This window comes from Alligator mississippiensis, chromosome 1, assembly GCF_030867095.1.
Source record: "Alligator mississippiensis isolate rAllMis1 chromosome 1, rAllMis1, whole genome shotgun sequence".
Classification (NCBI taxonomy): domain Eukaryota; kingdom Metazoa; phylum Chordata; order Crocodylia; family Alligatoridae; genus Alligator; species Alligator mississippiensis.
This window is the reverse complement of record NC_081824.1, coordinates 424,317,552-424,335,952: the sequence shown is the minus strand read 5'-3', so window position 1 is coordinate 424,335,952 and position 18,401 is coordinate 424,317,552. Positions and strand designations below refer to the sequence as shown.

Genomic DNA, 18,401 nt, shown 5'->3' with positions numbered 1-18,401 from the left:
CAATGGCATTAAAATCTCAGCATGCTTTCAAATGCAAGACGTCACCCTAAGAAATGCTTGCCTCTTGTATAATTTCTGGACCATCATGGCTACAACATCACTCGCACACTACCGTAACTGTAACGGGGGGGAGTGGGGGTGTCCAACATGTGGAACAGATGCCACAAGTGACACAGGTAGCCTCTGTGTGTGGCACATGCCAGTTTGGTGAGAAGACGGGCAGTATGGTGGCAGAGAGGACAGGAAGCAGAAAGCAGAGAAGCAGGTATCTGGTAGGGAAAGGGATCGGCTAATTTATGGTACATTTGCCAAAAAGGTCACCCCCTTTCCCACTGATCTATGAGAAGTCTTAACAAAGATCCATTCTAGGCCCAATTATTTGCTGGCTGTGGTGCCTCACTATACCTTTGTTATAAGACGGGGTAATGCCAAGTCTTTGATTTTGCAGAGGAGATGAGTCCATGCGCCCTGCCATGTGCCTGTTTCTGATAGTGTTACCTGGATTACAGGTTACCTTGCAGGTTGGCTACTGATGAGAGAGGCCAAAACAGGTCTACAGCCTGACATTTATTTGCTCACACTTCAAAACACAAAAACAAACCCTTATCTCAAAGTCTGTCTGTCTTCTACCTGTGACAGCACAACATAGATTCTCCCCTATACTGTCTGGGGAAACTTGAGAGAGAGGAGGAGGGTGGCATACAGATTGGCAACAGGTCTTAAATTTGCTGAGTTCACTAAAATTCCCCCTTGCTCATATTCCACATTTATATATGGCTGGTTCTCTAATAGTCTAATAAATAATCTTTGGTTGCTTTTATGTACATTTCTTTGTTTCACTGTAACTTTTGGAACTGGACTGAACCAGTTTTCTTGTGGAGATGAAAGGTGTCAGTTGGGATTTATGTTTCTGTGAAAATTGCACTTTTGCAGTGGAGAATGCCTTATTTCCTTCCTTCACCATTATCAACTACTGCTTGCTATCATTCTGTTTTTCTCTTCCTCAAAATTGATGGTTTTCTGTAAACAATACTTTTTTTTTAAACAACTTATCTACGGATCTAAACAAAAATATATCTATTATAGTAAAAAGAAAAAAGTACCTAATACATTTGGTTATATAAATTACTATAAGCCAAAGCTATGGTATGGTATATTAGATAATCCAAATATATGGTCTTCCATTATAATGTCTTTTTTCAGACCTTGTGCTCTGTGTAATTGGATCTCTTTACTGGTTTGGCTGGACATACTGCTTGCTTCCTTTACTTTGCTGACCAAGCTGGTTGTCACATCCACAAAAGTTCATTCTTTGGTCACTCAGAAACAGACTTTGGGGCCTTCTCCTCAGCCACACTTCTGCAGCTTGGCTTTAGGCCCTGTGAAAATGGCAAAGATGGGAACAAGAATCTTGTGGACTCCTATTTTCCCAGAATGCTATTTATGACCATACAGGATGAGATTTGGATTGTTGTAATATTTGCATATTGACAGCTTTGGCAGTTAGACCTGTTTGCAGATATCAAGGCAAACCTCTCACACCTTCTAGAATGCCTGACCTACAGTAGTTGCATCTGTTGGCTTGAATGTTGGATTGCATGTTACTGCTTTATAGTCACCTATCAGCCCAGAGTTTCAGACTGACTATCAAACGAATGGTGTTTATCCTATAGTAGCTATATTTCTTTGAGATGTGACAGACAGTGTAGATCCTACACTGGTCTTTCATCCCTCCTTCTGGAATTCTGTGAAACATGAGCTTTAAATTGTAAGGAAACTGAGGGAGAGTTGTGACTGCCCTGCTTTTTGTGCCCATTTGAGTAAAAGTTTGAGGTGGCACAAGTTGTACAAACAGTTTGCCTCAACATAGTTCTAACTGCCCCTCCGCCCCCCAAAAAACCCCCAAAACAACAAATTGTTGCCCTATGTGATGCTTGTAGATTCATAAAGCATCCATGCTGAGTGTCTTTAAAGAACCACAGTAACCACAAAGTAACTCCTCTTTATTGCCACCAAAACATTATTCAGCTGGTTGATGCAGACTGATTTATAAAGAAATAAAGAGCAATATTTAATGATAAAACACATTCTTGAAAGTATGTTTTGTAACACATTTGTTTTTCTTTATTCTATGCTTTTAGAAAAACTGTTGTCACTTCTGCCAGAGTATGTTGTTCCTTATACTATCCACCTGCTGGCACATGACCCAGATTATGTCAAAGTCCAGGATATCGAACAACTTAAGGATATTAAAGAGTAAGACTATTTCCTTGGATATGAATATTTGGATGCTTCATGTTCACTATGATCTTACATTATTTTGGGAGATGGTCTATGATAACCTTTAAGGTTGGATAATAAAATAAACTGTCCAATACATAATTATTTTCTTAAATGCAGTGAAAATAGTAAACATCTCTAGCCAATTTCTCTATTTTGCTCAATTGCATTGGTAGTGCACTTTTATAAGTAAAACATTCTTCTTGTTTTCTCACTTTCATTCATTCATTTCATTTTCATTCAGTCCTTCCCAACTTCTTTAGCAAATCTTTATAATAGTTGAATTCATTCCTAAAAGCCAAACTGCTTGGTGGATGAATCCATGCCAAAGTAAATTGTATTTTCAAATGAGGCTTTCATTTGCAGTTTAATGAAGAATTTTTTTTTCCCCTTAGATGCCTGTGGTTCATACTGGAAATATTGATGGCTAAAAATGAGAATAATAGTCATGCATTTATCAGAAAAATGGTGGAAAACATTAAACAGACAAAAGATGCTCAAGGACCAGATGATCCCAAAATGAATGAAGTATGTGCTTTTTACTGCACGCTGCTTTTTCTTTTTTAATTCCAATTCTGTCAGAAAACAGACATTTTTCATTTATTTTAAAATGGTTTGGGGGCTATGTGTGTGGGTGTGTGTGTATTGTACAACTATACTGATGGCATTGGATGTTCTATATGGTGGCAACTGTCTTGTTACTTTACTGGATTTCAGTAGGGCTACGGACAGACATTCAAAAAGCCTGATCCTGAATTGATTCAACCTTTGCAGGTTAGTCTAGCCTGGCTAGGCTAAACTGGTTTTTATCTGCACAGATATTCTCTGCGGATTGAGGATATGCAGGCACATGCCTGCAGTGGCTCAGGCTAAAAGCTGGGGAGGTGCTAGAGCAGCTGTCCCTTCTCTAGTGCTGAGCTGAGGGGAGGCGTGGCCAGGCCCAGGCAGGATGCTCTGATTAGGGAGGTCTGCCTGCACTTTCCCAGGCTTTTCCCCACTGGCTGTTCAAGAGGTGGGAGTGTTGCCAGCCCCCATCTAGCCCTGAGGCAAAGGGTGTGTGTGCAGTGCATGCATCTGATGATATGGAGTTTTTCAGTCTTCCTCCTTGCTTCTTCATACTGTCTGCAGCAAAATGACAAGTAAGCAAACCAACAGGGTGCTGTTAGCAGTGTTTATCACCCCATCATCAAAACAACAGCCTCTTTCCATTAGTTTAAGCTCTTCTTAAACAGCTTTTTCCAAGCAAGGAATTATCAGCTGACCTGTTGATTAGCTCCAAAAAGCCCTAAGGTGGACACTGTTCTATCTGGCTGTCCCAGTGAAATTGGAGACACGGGCACCTCTCAGCATTAGATAGCATACCACATGCCTATGGTTTGTAGGGCTGCAGTCCGTGCTGTGGGAAATAGGAGGCGGGGGGGAATACCTGCTTGAGCAGCGAGGAGGGGTGGGGCAAGGGGGAAGCCAGGTAGACCCTACTGTACATGCAGTCTCTGCTGGAGCTCTGGCTAGGGAGCAGAGGGGCAGGACCAGCTCTGCTGTCTGGAGCAGAGAACCCAGCAGAGAGAGCATGCCAGGATGCTGGGAGAATCTGGTTTAACTTAAACCAGGAAGGGACAGGCATTGCATAAACTGCGTTCACCCAAATCAGTTAAGTCTGATACTACATCCAGCCAGGTTTATCTTTAAACCAGTTTCACCCATTTTGAAACTGGTTTATGTGCACTGAACATCTGTTTTTATTACAGGTTTAAACCAGTTTCTGATCACTTAAACCAGTTTATGTGTAATGTCTGTTCCTAGCCTAGAGGTCTAATTTCTTTACAAGCTAGATGGAATAATTACAAGAATTTATCTGGTTTTTCTATTTTACTTTTGTTTCAGTATTATCTTCCATCAAATACTTCCTTCATATATGCATAAAATACGTATGGGTTTAAAGTTAAGCTTTGCAAGGTGGTGGGTTTTCTCCTTTGCAGTAATACAAAAGAATTGCAAGGTAATATAAAGAATGGTTTCAAATTTAAGCCTTCTTTCAATGAAGGCTTAATTACTATGGTTTTAACTTCCATTTACTGCATGCTAAGAATGGACATATAGGCTGCTACCATGGAGCTGCTGTTATACTGTAAATCCTTGCCCCCTGTTTCTCCACAGTAAATTGTTCATACGTCCATACTGTGAGCTACTCCGCATTAAATGTATGTCTACATAATACAGGACAGTGCTCAAAATGAACTGGTGTGACTACATAGCACAATCCATTGCAATGCAATAATATTAACTTGGGTCCACAATATAGGTGTGTTAACTTGGGTGTACTGCTTTTGGTTTTGGAGGTAACTAGGGTATCTAAATGATGCACTGGGCTGTAGAGGTATATCCTAAGTAACTATGTGAGGAGTTGATCCAAAGCAGGTATTTATAGCTACACAGAAGAAGTATCAAGTCAACAATAAGGTTTTGTGCTGGTGGAATTTACAAGAATTTGGTATGCTTTGTATAGCCATTGGAAACTAAAAAAGTTCTTCTGGTGTGGTGGTCTTTATTAGTGAAAATAGGCAATGTGCTTTTTGCATATTAAAATATGTTAAAGAAAACTCACTTCCAACTAGTCCTTTCTTGTGTGTAAAAAAAAAAAAAAAAAAAAAAAAATGTATTTGTGTTGATAGTTGCACTTAACATCTTTCTTTGTGGGAATGTATGAGCACTTTAACAGTTAGAGAGAGCTGTCAGTGGATGATAATCATTACCAGTGGTCAGCACAGATGCAATAATAGTTGAAAAAAATTACAATTAACTGTATGTACCATTTTTAACCTTGAGATGTTATATAATTTTTATTTTGTAATTTGCAGAAACTCTACACAGTTTGTGATGTAGCAATGAATATCATTATGTCAAAAAGTACAACATACAGTTTGGAATCCCCTAAAGATCCTGTTCTTCCAGCCCGATATTTCACTCAGCCTGACAAGGTATAATTTGGGGTTCGAAATGGATTATTTTGCAAGTCAAACTGCATTGAAGAGTCGAATATACAACTGTAATTTTGAGTCTTATTTAAATAGCTCTGTAACTTATTCTTTTTAGTAATAATCATTTCAGTAATATCTCAGGTCATTCCATGTTCTATGTTTTTAATATTGGGGTCAGAAATATCACTGGTTTAAAGAATTTCAGATATTTAAAAATGTTAGTACAACATCAAATATATCTTCTCCCTCCCCTCCTAATTTGTTTGTTGATATCTTTTTCTCTTGCTTACAGAATTTCAGTAACACGAAAAATTATCTTCCTCCAGAAATGAAATCTTTTTTCACTCCTGGAAAGGTATGTTTTGTTTTATGATTTATTTTTCCACTAACCTCCCTCCTAAGGTAAAAGCTGTACGTGCACAAAAGAAGGCTCGGCATTTGCTGCAAGAATTTACATTTTTAGAAAATAAAAATGAGAAGTTGAAAGAAGAGTAGCCAACAAATAGGGTGGCGGAGAGGTAGTAACGACCTGATGCTGCAAAGGTTCGCTAAATGTTTTGGAAAATGTGTTGGGTAAACAAGGTAGGAATCCAAAAAACATTTTCACAGAAAAATATAACTATATGAGGAATTAACTGGAAATAATGTGGTGTGAAGTACAGATGTTAAAAGTTAACTTATGAAAAATTCTCTCCTGCAAATTGATATACAAATCTCAGTCTTTTAAATAAAATCTTAAAACTTTCATATATAGGTTTTAAAAACAGACTTTTAACTAAACTAAGTGCAGGGAAAACAAACAGTTTATTCTGTTGATGTCATTTTGTGTGCCTGCTGTTTTAACACTGTGAATGCAAATACTGCAATAGTTTGGTTTATTGAAAAAGTAGAATGTCTCCTTGCATTGCTTTAGAGATAGTTATGAGCAAATTTTCTTTACTGCAATTTTCTTCATTAGTTATTAGGTATTAGCTAATTCAAAACAAAAATAAAGAAATATGTCTTAATATAGGGAACACCCATGAGGAAAAAAACAACAAAGGGGAAATGTCTTTCTTTAACCTGGGACCAACTAAGCTATAATGCATTCATCATAATTGTTCATCATCACTACATAATGCACTATTGTTAGAGCAAGGGGTTCGACTTTCCTGAGCTAGCAGTTCTTGCTTTTAGGATAATTAAAATTTCCTCTTAAAGTTTTAACCCTTCATGTTACTGTTATGTACCTGCAAACTGAGAATTTCCTTTTTCATTTACTGCTAATTTTAAAATAGTAAAATTGTAATTCTTTATCAGACACTAAGAAAGCTACCATGTGGTTATGCTAATTGTTTGAAGATGTGTAGTATTCACTGTTAGGGCCAGATTCTCTGGCTGCTTTATTTCAGTCACCAAGAGCAAACTTGATCATTTCAAGCTGCTTTTACAACTTCATGCCATTAACAGAGAAAGGATGGGGAGAGGTCTGTGGTTCCCAAACTCAGACAGATGGCGCACCACCAGTTTAAAATGATACAACCTTAAGTACCACCAGCAAATTTTTGTCATATAAGTAATTATAATAAATCTGTTAACGCATACCACTGACAGGTTGTCTGTACCACTGGTGGTACCCATACCACAGATCAGGAACCTCTTTAGGGATTCAAAGGAGGAAGTGGGCATGCTGTGCTGGTTGGGATAGATGCAACTGGAGATACCTGTTTGACCTAGAGGGAATAGGGCTGTTTTTAAGGAAGGGAACCTCTTTTGGGAATCTAGCACTACATTCCAGTCTAAAATTGCAGCTCAGTTGAGTCCCTGAGTTCTACAATCTTTGTGCTTTAATGGCTTTTTGTGTATTCCTGCTTGTGCTCTCCCTGGCAGTGCTTCACCTTGCACCGTGATGTCAAGACACCAATGCCCAAAATAACTAGCAGCCATAGAACCTTTAGTCATGAATCAGTGACAGTGGATGCCAAGGATCCTGCTACTAAGAATTATTGACACAAGTCCTATATCTTATGCCACTTAAAAAAGGGAGAATTGCAACCTTCAAATTCACCTGATGATTGGTTGTATACTCTTTAAAGGCATAGCACAATTAAGAATGACCCAAGTTGGACCTGTCTATAATCACATATTAACAGTGTTGGTTAACTTATTCAGGAATTCATTTGCAATTAAGGTATTGTCTATGCTAGATTTTAATGATTTTTTTAATGAAAAATTTAAGGAACATGTTGTTTCACTGCTGAGATCATTCAGGAAAGAAAGGGTTGGGAAGTTACTACATTTTCAAAAGACCCATTTGGGTTAGTGTTAAATCAGATTTATATGTGAATTCTCAGAAAGCTTTGTTCAATATTCCAAACTAAATAGTGAATTTTGGAGGGGGGTATGCTGTGTTTTTTATATACACATAGGGTAAATAATTTATTTAAGTGTGGAACTCAGTCCAGCCCAAACTGTGAAAACATAACCAGCATCTCTGTTATATATATGCCTTACGTTGACAAAAAAAATTTACATGAGTCTTGAAAAAATTTTTGTTATGCAGTTTCTTAGTCATTTTGGTCAATTTGGGTAAGAGTGGCTTAATAGCAAATGGTCCAGTAATGAAAGATTACTGTCTTGGGGAAAATCCTTGAAATAATTATCAAGGATCACATCTGTGAGGAGCCAGCAGGGGAGATCATGCCCAGGGGAAATCAACATGGGTTCATCAAAGGCAGGTCCTCCCAGACCAACCTGATGGCCTTTTATGACCAGCTAACTAAATCCCTGGATGATGGTGTCACCATAGACAGTCTTTCTGGACTTTAAGAAAGCCTTTGACACACTATCTCACCCCATTCTCATTAATAAATTGAGCGACTGTGACATTGATGCCTACACAGTTGGATGGATCAAAAATTGGCTGATGGGGCGCACCCAGAGAGTGGTGGTGGATGGGTCGTACTCGACCTGGCGGGATGTGAATAGTGGGGTCTCCCAGGGCTTGGTCCTGGGGCCTACACTGTTCAACATCTTCATCAGCGACTTGGACGGGGGGGTGGAAAACACATTGTCCAGGTTTGCCGATGACACCAAGATGTGGGGAGAGGTAGGCACACTTGAAGGGAGAGAGAGGCTACAATTAGATTTAGACAGACTACAGAAGTGGGCGGATGGTAATAAGATGGGGTTCAATGTAGAGAAATGCAGGGTGCTGCACCTGGGGAGAAGGAATCCACAGCATACGTACAAGCTAGGGAGCTCCCCCCTTGTGAGCACAGAGGTGGAAAGGGATCTTGGAGTCATTATTGACTCCAAGATGAACATGAGTTGCCAATGCCAGACCGCAGCCAGCAAAGCCAACGGCATCCAAAGATGCATCTCAACCCGGTCCAGAGAGATGATACTCCCCCTCTACGTGACATTGGTCAGGCCACAATTGGAGTACTGCATCCAGTTCTGGGCACCACACTTTAAGGATATGGCCTGCCTTGAGAGGGTTCAGAGAAGGGCCACCCGCTTGGTTGGAGGGCAACAGGGCAGGCCTTATGAGGAGAGGCTGAGGGACCTGAACCTGTTCAGCCTCAGCAAGTGGAGGCTCAGGGGAGATTTGGTGGCTGCCTACAAACTCGTTAGGGGAGGTCAGCAGCAAATAGGAAGGGCCCTATTCCCCCCGGCAGCACCTGGGGTGACAAGGAACAATGGCCAGAAGCTGCTGGAGAACAGGTGTGTTAGAGATGTGAGAGAGGCACTATTTCACTGTCAGGGTGGCTAGGATCTGGAACCAACTTCCTAGGGAAGTGGTCCTCGCTCCTACCTTGGGTAAATTCAGAAAGAGGCTGGACGAACACCTGTCTGGGGTCATGTGATCCCAGCATGTGCTCCAACCCGGGGGGGGGGGGGGGTGTCAGACTAGATGATCCGTTCAGGTCCCTTCTGACCCCAAACTACTATGAAACTGTGAATTATACTTTGGTTTGTAAGACCTTCTCTACATGTTATATCTAGATGTGCAAATTTAACTATCACGCCTTAAAAAGGTTCAGCCAGTTGTAAAATTATTTGAAAATGTGTAATAACTTTATAGCTAGTTTCTAGTCCACTTTAATTTGCACATGTATGTAATCCTGTGACTGAGAGATTGCAGCTGCTGTCATCTCTCCCCCAGCTGCAGGATTGCATGGGCCTTCCAGGCAGTGGTTGGGAGATCACAGCTGCTGTGATCTCTAGCCATTGTGATCTCCCAGCTGCGGGGTGCTCCAGTCAAGCATGGGATTCTCAGTCCTAGCTACATGTGGGGTGCAGCTGGGACCAAGACCATCAGCTGCAGGGCTCTTGGTTTCAGCTGTGTGTATGTGGCTCAGCCTGGACCAAGAGCCGCAGTAGGTGTGGATTCAGTTCTTGGCTGCATGTGGTTCCCACAACTGGAAGCCCTGTCAGCAAAAGAGGCTCCCAGCTGCAGGAGCCTGCTTTTTGTGAATGCAGGAGGAGCCCACGATTGGGCTCCCCCTAGACTAGCAATAAGGCGCAGCTGGTTCAAATGCATGATCCCGCTATCTCACCTCATGCCATGCATGTGGGGCATGTCAGGAGGTGCAATTGTGTGGATTGTGAATTAGTTTCAATTGTGTCTTTACCTGCATGTATAGAAAGGAGGCTAAGAGCAAGAATGAATTTGTTCTTTGATATGTTTTGATGTCTAGTTGGTCAGTCATAACCCAGACATTTCAAACTTGTTTACGGTCCATAGGAGCTGAAGGTATTTATAAATGTATAATTTGCAGTCTGCTCATGTTTGGAAAGTTTGGCAAGAATGGTGAAATTCTAACCTTAGTGAAGTTAGCAAAATTCCCATGGAGTCAAAATTACAATTCTACATTTTTTTTCTTTTGTGAACATCTTCCTACTCTATCCAACTGCCATGGAAATTTATCATCTCTACCAACTTCTGTCTGGCTTCTGTTATAACTTTTATGTTTAACTGTTTTTATAAAGCTGCACCATGTAATTAAGGCATTGCAACTGCAGAATGTGCATCGGTTTTATGTGAATATTTTAAGCATGGTATGTGTTGTTTCAGACTAGGTATTAATATACTAATATGTAGCTTAAAATAAAATCTACATTTTTGGTTTCAGCCCAAAGCAGCCAATGTTCTTGGAGCAGTTAATAAGCCTCTTTCATCAGCAGGCAAGCAATCTCAATCCAAATCTTCACGAATGGAAACTATAAGCAATGCTAGCAGCAGTTCAAATCCAAGCTCTCCAGGAAGGATCAAAGGGAGGTTAGTATACAACAATACATCTTTGATGCTCAAGTATTTTTATTGAAGCAGCAAGGGTTTCTATATATTTTTAAATTGCTGGACATAATTCTGTTTTATGTTGCTGTAAATCCAGAATAACAACCATGCTTGTGTAACCAAACCAAAAGTAGGAAGGAAAAAATGAAAAAGCAGTCCAGAATATTGCATTGAAAGGAATCCCAGATCATATGACGGTACTGTGTAAAATAAAAAAAGACACAGATCCAATGTTTCCATCAACCTTGTGTAGTTGACAGCATGGCCATCCACATACTTTTGGCTTATAATGTCTGAATTTAATCATCTAAACTGATCTCCTTTGTTGAAACAGACTGGAGGACTTCTGAGTTAATTCTCATTTGAACTAAAGGATGTTTAGAACAGTGTTTCTCAACCCATGGGTTGCGACCCAGAAGTGGGTCACAGCAATATTTCAAAGGGTTGTGAGCTGCGGCAGGGCAGAGGGATGGCAGGAAGGTGGCTGCCTCTTTCAGCGGGAGAATGGGGTGGTGGACAGCTGTGTTGCCAGGCTAGCAGCACTGGGGCCGGTACCCATGTTCACGTGGGTGGGGTGGCTGGAGGCCCTGCTCAGGGGGTAGGAGGGGCCATGACCAGGCTGCCTGGCATGGCACAGCAGCCCCAGCCCAGGGCAGTGGGGTATGCCACAGGCCTCTCTTCCTCCTCCCTCTAGCCCATGCCAGGACTGGAGTTGCTTTGCTGCTGTCTGCGTGAGCCAGAGCTGCCAGTCACCACACTCCGGCCAGAGTGGGACGGGGGCAGCTGGGGGCCCCTCTGGCAGGGTTGGGGGGCAGAGGCGCTGCAGGTTGGGAGTGAGGGACACCAGCGTGGGGGGGGTGGAGAGGGCAGAGGACTGGGGGTCAGGCACTGGCAGGGCCAGGGCGTGTGAGTCAGGGCAGGCAACGGATCTTTGCAAATGGGTCCTGGTAGGAAAAAGGTTGAGCGCCACTGATTTAGAACAACATCCAGTCTTTATTTCTAATTGTTAATTACCTTTCCTATTAAAAGCACCATATTTCTAGTTGGAGATTTAGATCTTCAGCTCCCAGCTGTTGTGTTTTTACTTTTTGTTTACTAGTTTGAGAGCTTGTTTATCAGAGTTTTGTCCCCCGTGTAGGTAATTAGGCTGTGATCAAAATATCCCATAACCTTTTTTGATGAGTCAAATTAATCAAGTTCATGGCATCTTTTCACTAAAGACCTGTTTTTTCAGTTCTTTAGTCATTCTTATGGCTCTTTATTGAAACCTCTCCAATTTATCAACAATGTTTTTCAACTGCAGACAGCAAAACTGAACACACTATTCCAATCCACTACAGCCAGATACATGGATAATGTAACCTTCCTCTCCCTGTTTGAAATTCCCCTAGTTATAGTGACAAAGATTCTGTTAACCTTTTTAAATTATCTGTTATGATCCCCAAATCTTTCCAGGGTTGCTGCTTCCTAGGGTAAAGCTTTCTTCCACCACCCAATCTGTGCATGTGGCTTAAATACTTTGTTCATACACGTGTAACTTATATTTAGCTCTGTTAAAATGCATATTGTTTGTTTTTGTCCAGCTTAGCGAGCATTTCATTTCCAAGTAATTGTTCTTTTGTAGTTATTTGTCTGATTCATCATTTAATGCTTACCCTGTCTCATGTGAATTTTATAACCGATTTGGTTTTCTTCCAGTCATTAATGAAAATTTCAAATAGTACATAATTGAGAATCTGTCCTTTCATACTCCTATCAGATCTTCTCAGTTACCAGCAGCCATAGGTTTAGGTACCTGAGGTTATATCAGTGACTGTTAAGTTTAATAGCCCCAGATGGATCTATTCTCCATAAATTTGTCTAAGCCTTTTTGAACCCAGTTACATAGCTTGTCTCCACAATATCCTGTAGCAAGATTTGCTTAAGTTAATTGTGTTTTGCATTTTGAAAGGAAAGTACTTTCTTTTGATTTTTTTTTTAATGTTTTGCCCTATGCTTCCATTGGGTGTCCTTAGTTCTTGTATTATAAAGTGAATAATAGAACTTTATGCACTTTTTCCAGACTATTTATAATTTTACATAACTAGCATGTTCCCTCTCAGTTGCCTTTTACAAGCTGACTCTAGACTCTTCAGTATTTCCTTACATAGAAGTCCTTCCATGTCCTAATCATTTCTCTTGCTCTTCTCTGTATCTTTTCAAGTTTTAGTTTATCTTTTTGAGTTGGGGTAACCTGGAGACAGTTGCGAGCACATGAATTTATACAATGACATGATAATTATTTACGTTTTATTTTCCATTCCCCTCTCAAGTGTTTCCTAGCGTTCTTTTTACCCCTTTGACTACCACTATAATAGTAAGACTTGTTTTTATTGAATAGTGCCCCTAAGATTTCTCTTGAGTGGTAATTTTGAACTCTGAGCCTTTCATTGTGCATGTGTACTTAAGGTTATTTTTCCCCATGTGCATTACTTTGCATGCATTTATGTTGAATTTCATCTGCCACCTTACTGCCCACTGACTCAGTTTATTCTGTGGGTAGTCTGTTCCAGTGCTTAAGCAAGCCCTTAACCATACGAGTGGCCCTTCTCTGGACCCTCTCCAGGTTATCCACATCCCTCTTGAAGTGCGGTGCCCAAAATTGCACGCAGTTTTCCAACTGCGGTCTGATCAGCGCCCGATAGAGGGGAATTATCACCTCCTTTGTTCTGTTTGTCATGCATCTGCTGATGCACGATAAAGTGCCATTAGCTTTTCCGATGACTTCGTCACACTGACGACTCATGTTCATCTTGGAGTCCACTAGGACTCCAAGATCCCTTTCTGCTTCCGTGCCACCAAGCAGGTCATTTCCTAGGCAGTAGGTATGCTGGATGTTTTTCCTCCCTAGGTGCAGCACTTTGCATTTCTCCTTGTTGAATTGCATTCTGTTGTTTTCTGCCCGTATGTCCAACCTGTCCAGGTCTGCTTGTAGTTGTTCCCTGCCCTCTGGTGTGTCCACTTGTCCCCACAGTTTTGTGTCATCCGCAAACTTGGACAGAGTACACTTCACTCCCACGTCCAAGTTGCTGATGAAGACATTGAAGAGTATCGGTCCAAGGACCGAGCCCTGTGGGACCCCACTGCCCACACCCTTCCAGGTTGATACTGACCCATCCACTACAACTCTCTGGGTGCGACCCTCTAGCCAATTCGCCACCCACTGGACTGTGTAGTCATCCAAGTTGCAGCCTCTTAACTTGTTCACCAGTATGGGGTGGGATACCGTATCAAAGGCCTTCCTGAAGTCTAAGTAAACGACGTCAAACCCTACTCCATAATGTCTGTAACTCTACCCACATTGGTGATGTTTGTATATTTGCTAACAAAGAAGGTATTACTGTGCAGATGGGGAAATTGAGGCACAGAGGTAATTCAACTTGCCCTCAGTCACAGTTGCAGAGTTTAGGAATAGAACAGGGGTGTCTTGAATTCTTATTTGGTATGCTATTTGCTAAAAATACAATTCAAAAGAAGTTAGATTTTATTTTTCCACTAGTAAGATGCAGTATGTGTTATGGGCTGTCTTGTAGCATGGTATTTTTGCCCATGAATTAAATAGTCTGCCCCAATATCTCTTAGGCAATTAACAGAAAAAAATGCCCCCTTAATTAGTGAGCAGTCTTAAAATTATCTATAACTTTCATATTCCTTTAAAATAACTTAAATGTTATTGTCAAGCAACAAGTATTCAGTTACCTCTTCTATGGTTTGAGAAGTTACAGGAGAACTTTTATTCTCTGTCAGGTTAAAATTCTAACTCCAGTACAACTTGAGGGTTTGTGAACTAGCTGCGGGTATATAAAGCTAAGCAGCTGCACAGGACTACTGAGATGCTCCAGCTGCTTGCTGCAGCTTTTATTTTAAAGGGTACTGCTTCTCCAGTCAGCCATGGAGGATGACTGCTGTGCTCCAGCTGATTGGAGAAGTGGCACCCTTTAAAATAAAAGCTGCGGCAATCTGCTGAGCAGCCGTTTCATAGTTCTACAACCTGCTAAAGACTAAACAAGTTGTGAAGTATCCCAGTGTGAAAATGTATCTTTTTAGCATCTGTACTTGCAGTTGAATTCTGCTTGATTCTGAAGTGAACTAACTACTTTGTTTGATATTGACCTGATTGGGATCTTTAATAGTGGGGGAAAAAGCTGTGTATGATGCCTTTATGGCTGAATCAACAAGAGGAAGGGAAGACAGTCTGGGGTTTTTTTTTGTAATTTTTTCTTAACTATGCGCTCCACAAATTGCTTCCAGCAGTATATGCTTATAAAAAAAAACCCCTCCCAAATCAGAGTAAAATTTCCTATTCTTGCAGGCATTTGCATCGTTTAGTCCCTTTCTTTCAGTAGCTGGGAGGAAATACCAAGGAAATAAAAATAAATAAGAAAAACAGAAGCGCTTAAATAATATTGAAAGTTTATTCATCATGGAATTACCTCCTTCATTACTTTGTCTGGAAGTAAAATTGTGCTTAAATTCTCCTATGTACAATATATCTGCAAACAACAAGGCTGCTGTCAATTTAACAATTTAAATGTAAACATAGAATAACATAACATTCCCAAATAATAAACGTTTTTGGTTGATAGGCTTGACAGTACTGAAATGGACCACAGTGAAAATGAAGATTTCACAATGGCATCACCCTTACCTGGAAAGAAAAATGACAAGAGGGACGACTCTGACCTTGTAAGGGTGAGCAGCTTCTTTGTATTGCTGCCTTTTCACTTAACTAACTGAATGTTAAACGTTTGTTTTAGCATGGCACCTTTAGCAAACATCTATTAAGTAAAAGTTTTTTTTGTAAATTTTAGCTGTTACATGGAACTAAGATGATTTCAGCGATGCCAAAGAGGGATTATGATGTGAAATGGAACTATATAGGAGAGATGTTACACAACTTGCATGATTTTTCTTTGCTTTGTGTTACTAACTGAATACATTTTTTCTGCTATAAGACTCTCTAAGATTTGCAGGGTACTGTCAAGAGGAGGGACCAGGATTCTGGAGGAGCTGGTTAATGAGCAATAGTTTAAAACAGTGGTACTCAGTCTCCATCCCACAGGTCAAACCCAGCCTGTGGAAACATGTTATCTGGCCCCGAGGGCTGTGGAAATGTGGTGGTAGGGGAGTGGTGGCAGCATTAACTGGTGGTCCCCTGCTGCCAGATTTCCAAATCTGTGGGGAGCCATTCCAGATAGTGTGGCCCTGAGTGCTAGATCGGACTTGAATCCAGTGCACAAGGTCAGAGGTTGGTCACTGTTGATTTGTGTTTCATTTTGCCTCTTGTGGTAAAGAGAGAGTACAAGTGTGTGAATAGCAAATTTTCTTAGAGTCCACAGCAGGTGTTCTTGTGGTCATTGAATCCCCAAACTTGTGGTAAAGCTGAAAAAAGGAATGTGAAAATCTTGTTTCCAATTTTGAATTGAGCAAAACATATATTTAGACTCACTTTTAAAAATTTTCTAAACACATTTAAAATCTGGTATACTTTCACAGGCACAGAAAATTAGCCTCAGAGAAATTATCATCATGTGACTATTTGTAATTATACAATTTCTGTTTCTAAAATAGCTCAAGTAACTCAATCTTTTCACATTGTGCTAGTAAACTTAGTTTTAGCTCTTTTTTCATCAAAAATAATTCTAAATCATGAGCTTACTTCTTAGAATACCTGATAGTTTGCCAGAATTGTAGTACAGTATAAAAATGAAGTTTAGTTGTTCACAAAATACTTGCAGTCTAAACAATATCCCATTTATTGTAACTGGATTTTTTAGAAACCATTTTCAGAGACACAATCTCTGATGTCATTACCTTTTCTATTTTGGATCCATCTCTGCTAGTTTTCTGTCATTGTTCTGAAGTGGGTTGTCCCAGGTTGTGTGATGCTAAAAGATTTTTTATTCAGTAAATGACCTGGGTTTTTGCCTGGTTTGAGAAACTAGCAACCATTTTATTTAAGTGGTGCAATATCTTAGGAACCACTGGGAAAATAAATGAATGTACCACACCATTAGAAAAATAGGAATTAATATATGTTACTGATGTAATATTATTATTCTTGGGATGGCCCCCTTGTATTTTAGTGGTTGGTCAAAATATGGTCTGTTTGTGCACATGTGGGGAGGATAAGCAGTATGTCTTCAGCCATACTAAACATGACTCCTAAATTGTAAATGATTGGGAAATTTATTTGGAAAATGTACTCTAACGTAAATTTTAGCTTTTTATAAGTTGTTTCTTCACAAGCCTAGGTGAGATGCTTTATCTTAGTGATTCACTATCACTAAACATTGGGATAACAAGTATTTTTGTAATGTTTTATTAAATGTACATATCTGCACAATTTTATTGCTAGGGGAGACTTGCTATAACTTATTTTTCAGTGCATCTTTTAAATGCATTTGTTCAAATATAATCAGTAAAAGCTTTCACTAAAGAGAGAACTCCTTCTTTTTTCCAGTCAGAGATAGAGAAGCCCAGAGGTAGAAAGAAAACAGCCCTCACTGACTCAGAAGAAAAGTTGGGTTTAGATGATCTGAGTAAATTGGGTCAAGAACAGAAACTCAGAGGTAGTCAGCGGGGGAGGAAGAGAACTGCAGTTGTTACCGAGTCTGATGAACCACAGTGGCAAGAGGAAAAGAGGCTAAAGGAAGATGTTTTAGAAAGTGAAGATGAACAAAACAGTCCACCAAAGAAAGGAAGAAGAGGGCGGCCTCCTAAAACAACAGGTGGGAGTACGCCAAAGGAAGAACCAGTAGCAAAGTCATCTAAAAGGGGAAGAAAAAAAGCAGCACCAACAGCGGAGGAGGAGGAGGAGGAAGAGGAAGAAAGGCAAAGTGAAAACATGGAACAGAAGCCAAAAGGCAGACAAAACAGGGCACCAAAAAGAACACAACAGAGGTGAGTTCCTTTTTTTGTAAACTCTCTTTTTTTGTTTTAACTTTTAGCATTAATTATAATTTGATACCTTGCAATTTGGGTGTTCCTCAAAACAGAGCAGAAACATCTGAAACTAGTACAGTTGAATCTGCCCAGTCTACACCACAGAAAAGACGAGGGAGGCCACCAAAAACACCACCATCGCAGCAAAAAAAAGCGTAAGTTGCGAATGCTACTTTCCAGATTTTTGGTGTAGTACCATTTTTATTTCTGTTTGTGTCCCCAAAGAAATTTAGAGAGAGTAGTTCAATATATTTCAGCTTCCTGCTACTGTTGTAGCAATTGAACATGGAGAATGAAAATTGTCTGTTTTCCAGCTCTCTTGAAAAGGAGCATATCAAGCACTTGACTTTTTAAGAAATTATATTAATATACTAAGGAGGTCAAATCTAGTTCTGCACCTGTACAAGAAAACTCACTTTCTTTAGCAACTCCTGACCTGTCTGAGGGATGGAGAGGCCCCTTGGGGTTTTGAGAAGTGGAACAATCTTATCACTCTTTTTTTCAATATGGAGGAGGAGTGAAATAATTTTAATACAGTGGTGCTTAAGGTTTTGGCACTATGGGTCAGCTGAACAGTGCGGACCTGGTTAAGCACCAGTGGTTTAGTAAAACAGTGTAGTAGGGGACTTTTTAATCTGGCATTTTCATTTTTGACCTTCCTTATTGCAAGGGCAGGTTATATCTGCCTGGAGAGTTATCTGCATTTTTATATATAAAAACTTGTTACATGATTTTCTGTGGATCACCATTTCTGAAAATCTTAGAGCCCATATCTCTAAAACCAAAGCAAACACCATAGTTTTTAGTTGCCATAGAACTGGAGATATCTGGAGCTCTGTCTCAACATAATGTTATCATCTAGATTTAGCCTCAGAATT

General features: G+C 40.1%; 1 protein-coding gene across 4 annotated transcripts in view; it reads left to right on the top strand.

Moving 5' to 3' along the window:
- Nucleotides 1-18,401, top strand: part of PDS5B (PDS5 cohesin associated factor B) — a 169,131-nt gene that overhangs the window by 143,301 nt on the left and 7,429 nt on the right. For 2 of the 4 annotated variants that reach the window (XM_019498286.2, XM_014595354.3), the window contains exons 26-33: nt 2,142-2,256; nt 2,676-2,808; nt 5,139-5,258; nt 5,551-5,613; nt 10,376-10,521; nt 15,165-15,270; nt 17,042-17,481; nt 17,577-17,678. In XM_019498286.2, coding sequence (XP_019353831.1) covers nt 2,142-2,256; nt 2,676-2,808; nt 5,139-5,258; nt 5,551-5,613; nt 10,376-10,521; nt 15,165-15,270; nt 17,042-17,481; nt 17,577-17,678 — 1,225 coding nt within the window. The remainder of the gene's footprint in view (nt 1-2,141; nt 2,257-2,675; nt 2,809-5,138; nt 5,259-5,550; nt 5,614-10,375; nt 10,522-15,164; nt 15,271-17,041; nt 17,482-17,576; nt 17,679-18,401) is intronic. The other 2 variants (XM_019498287.2, XM_019498288.2) reach the window with 2 other exon arrangements.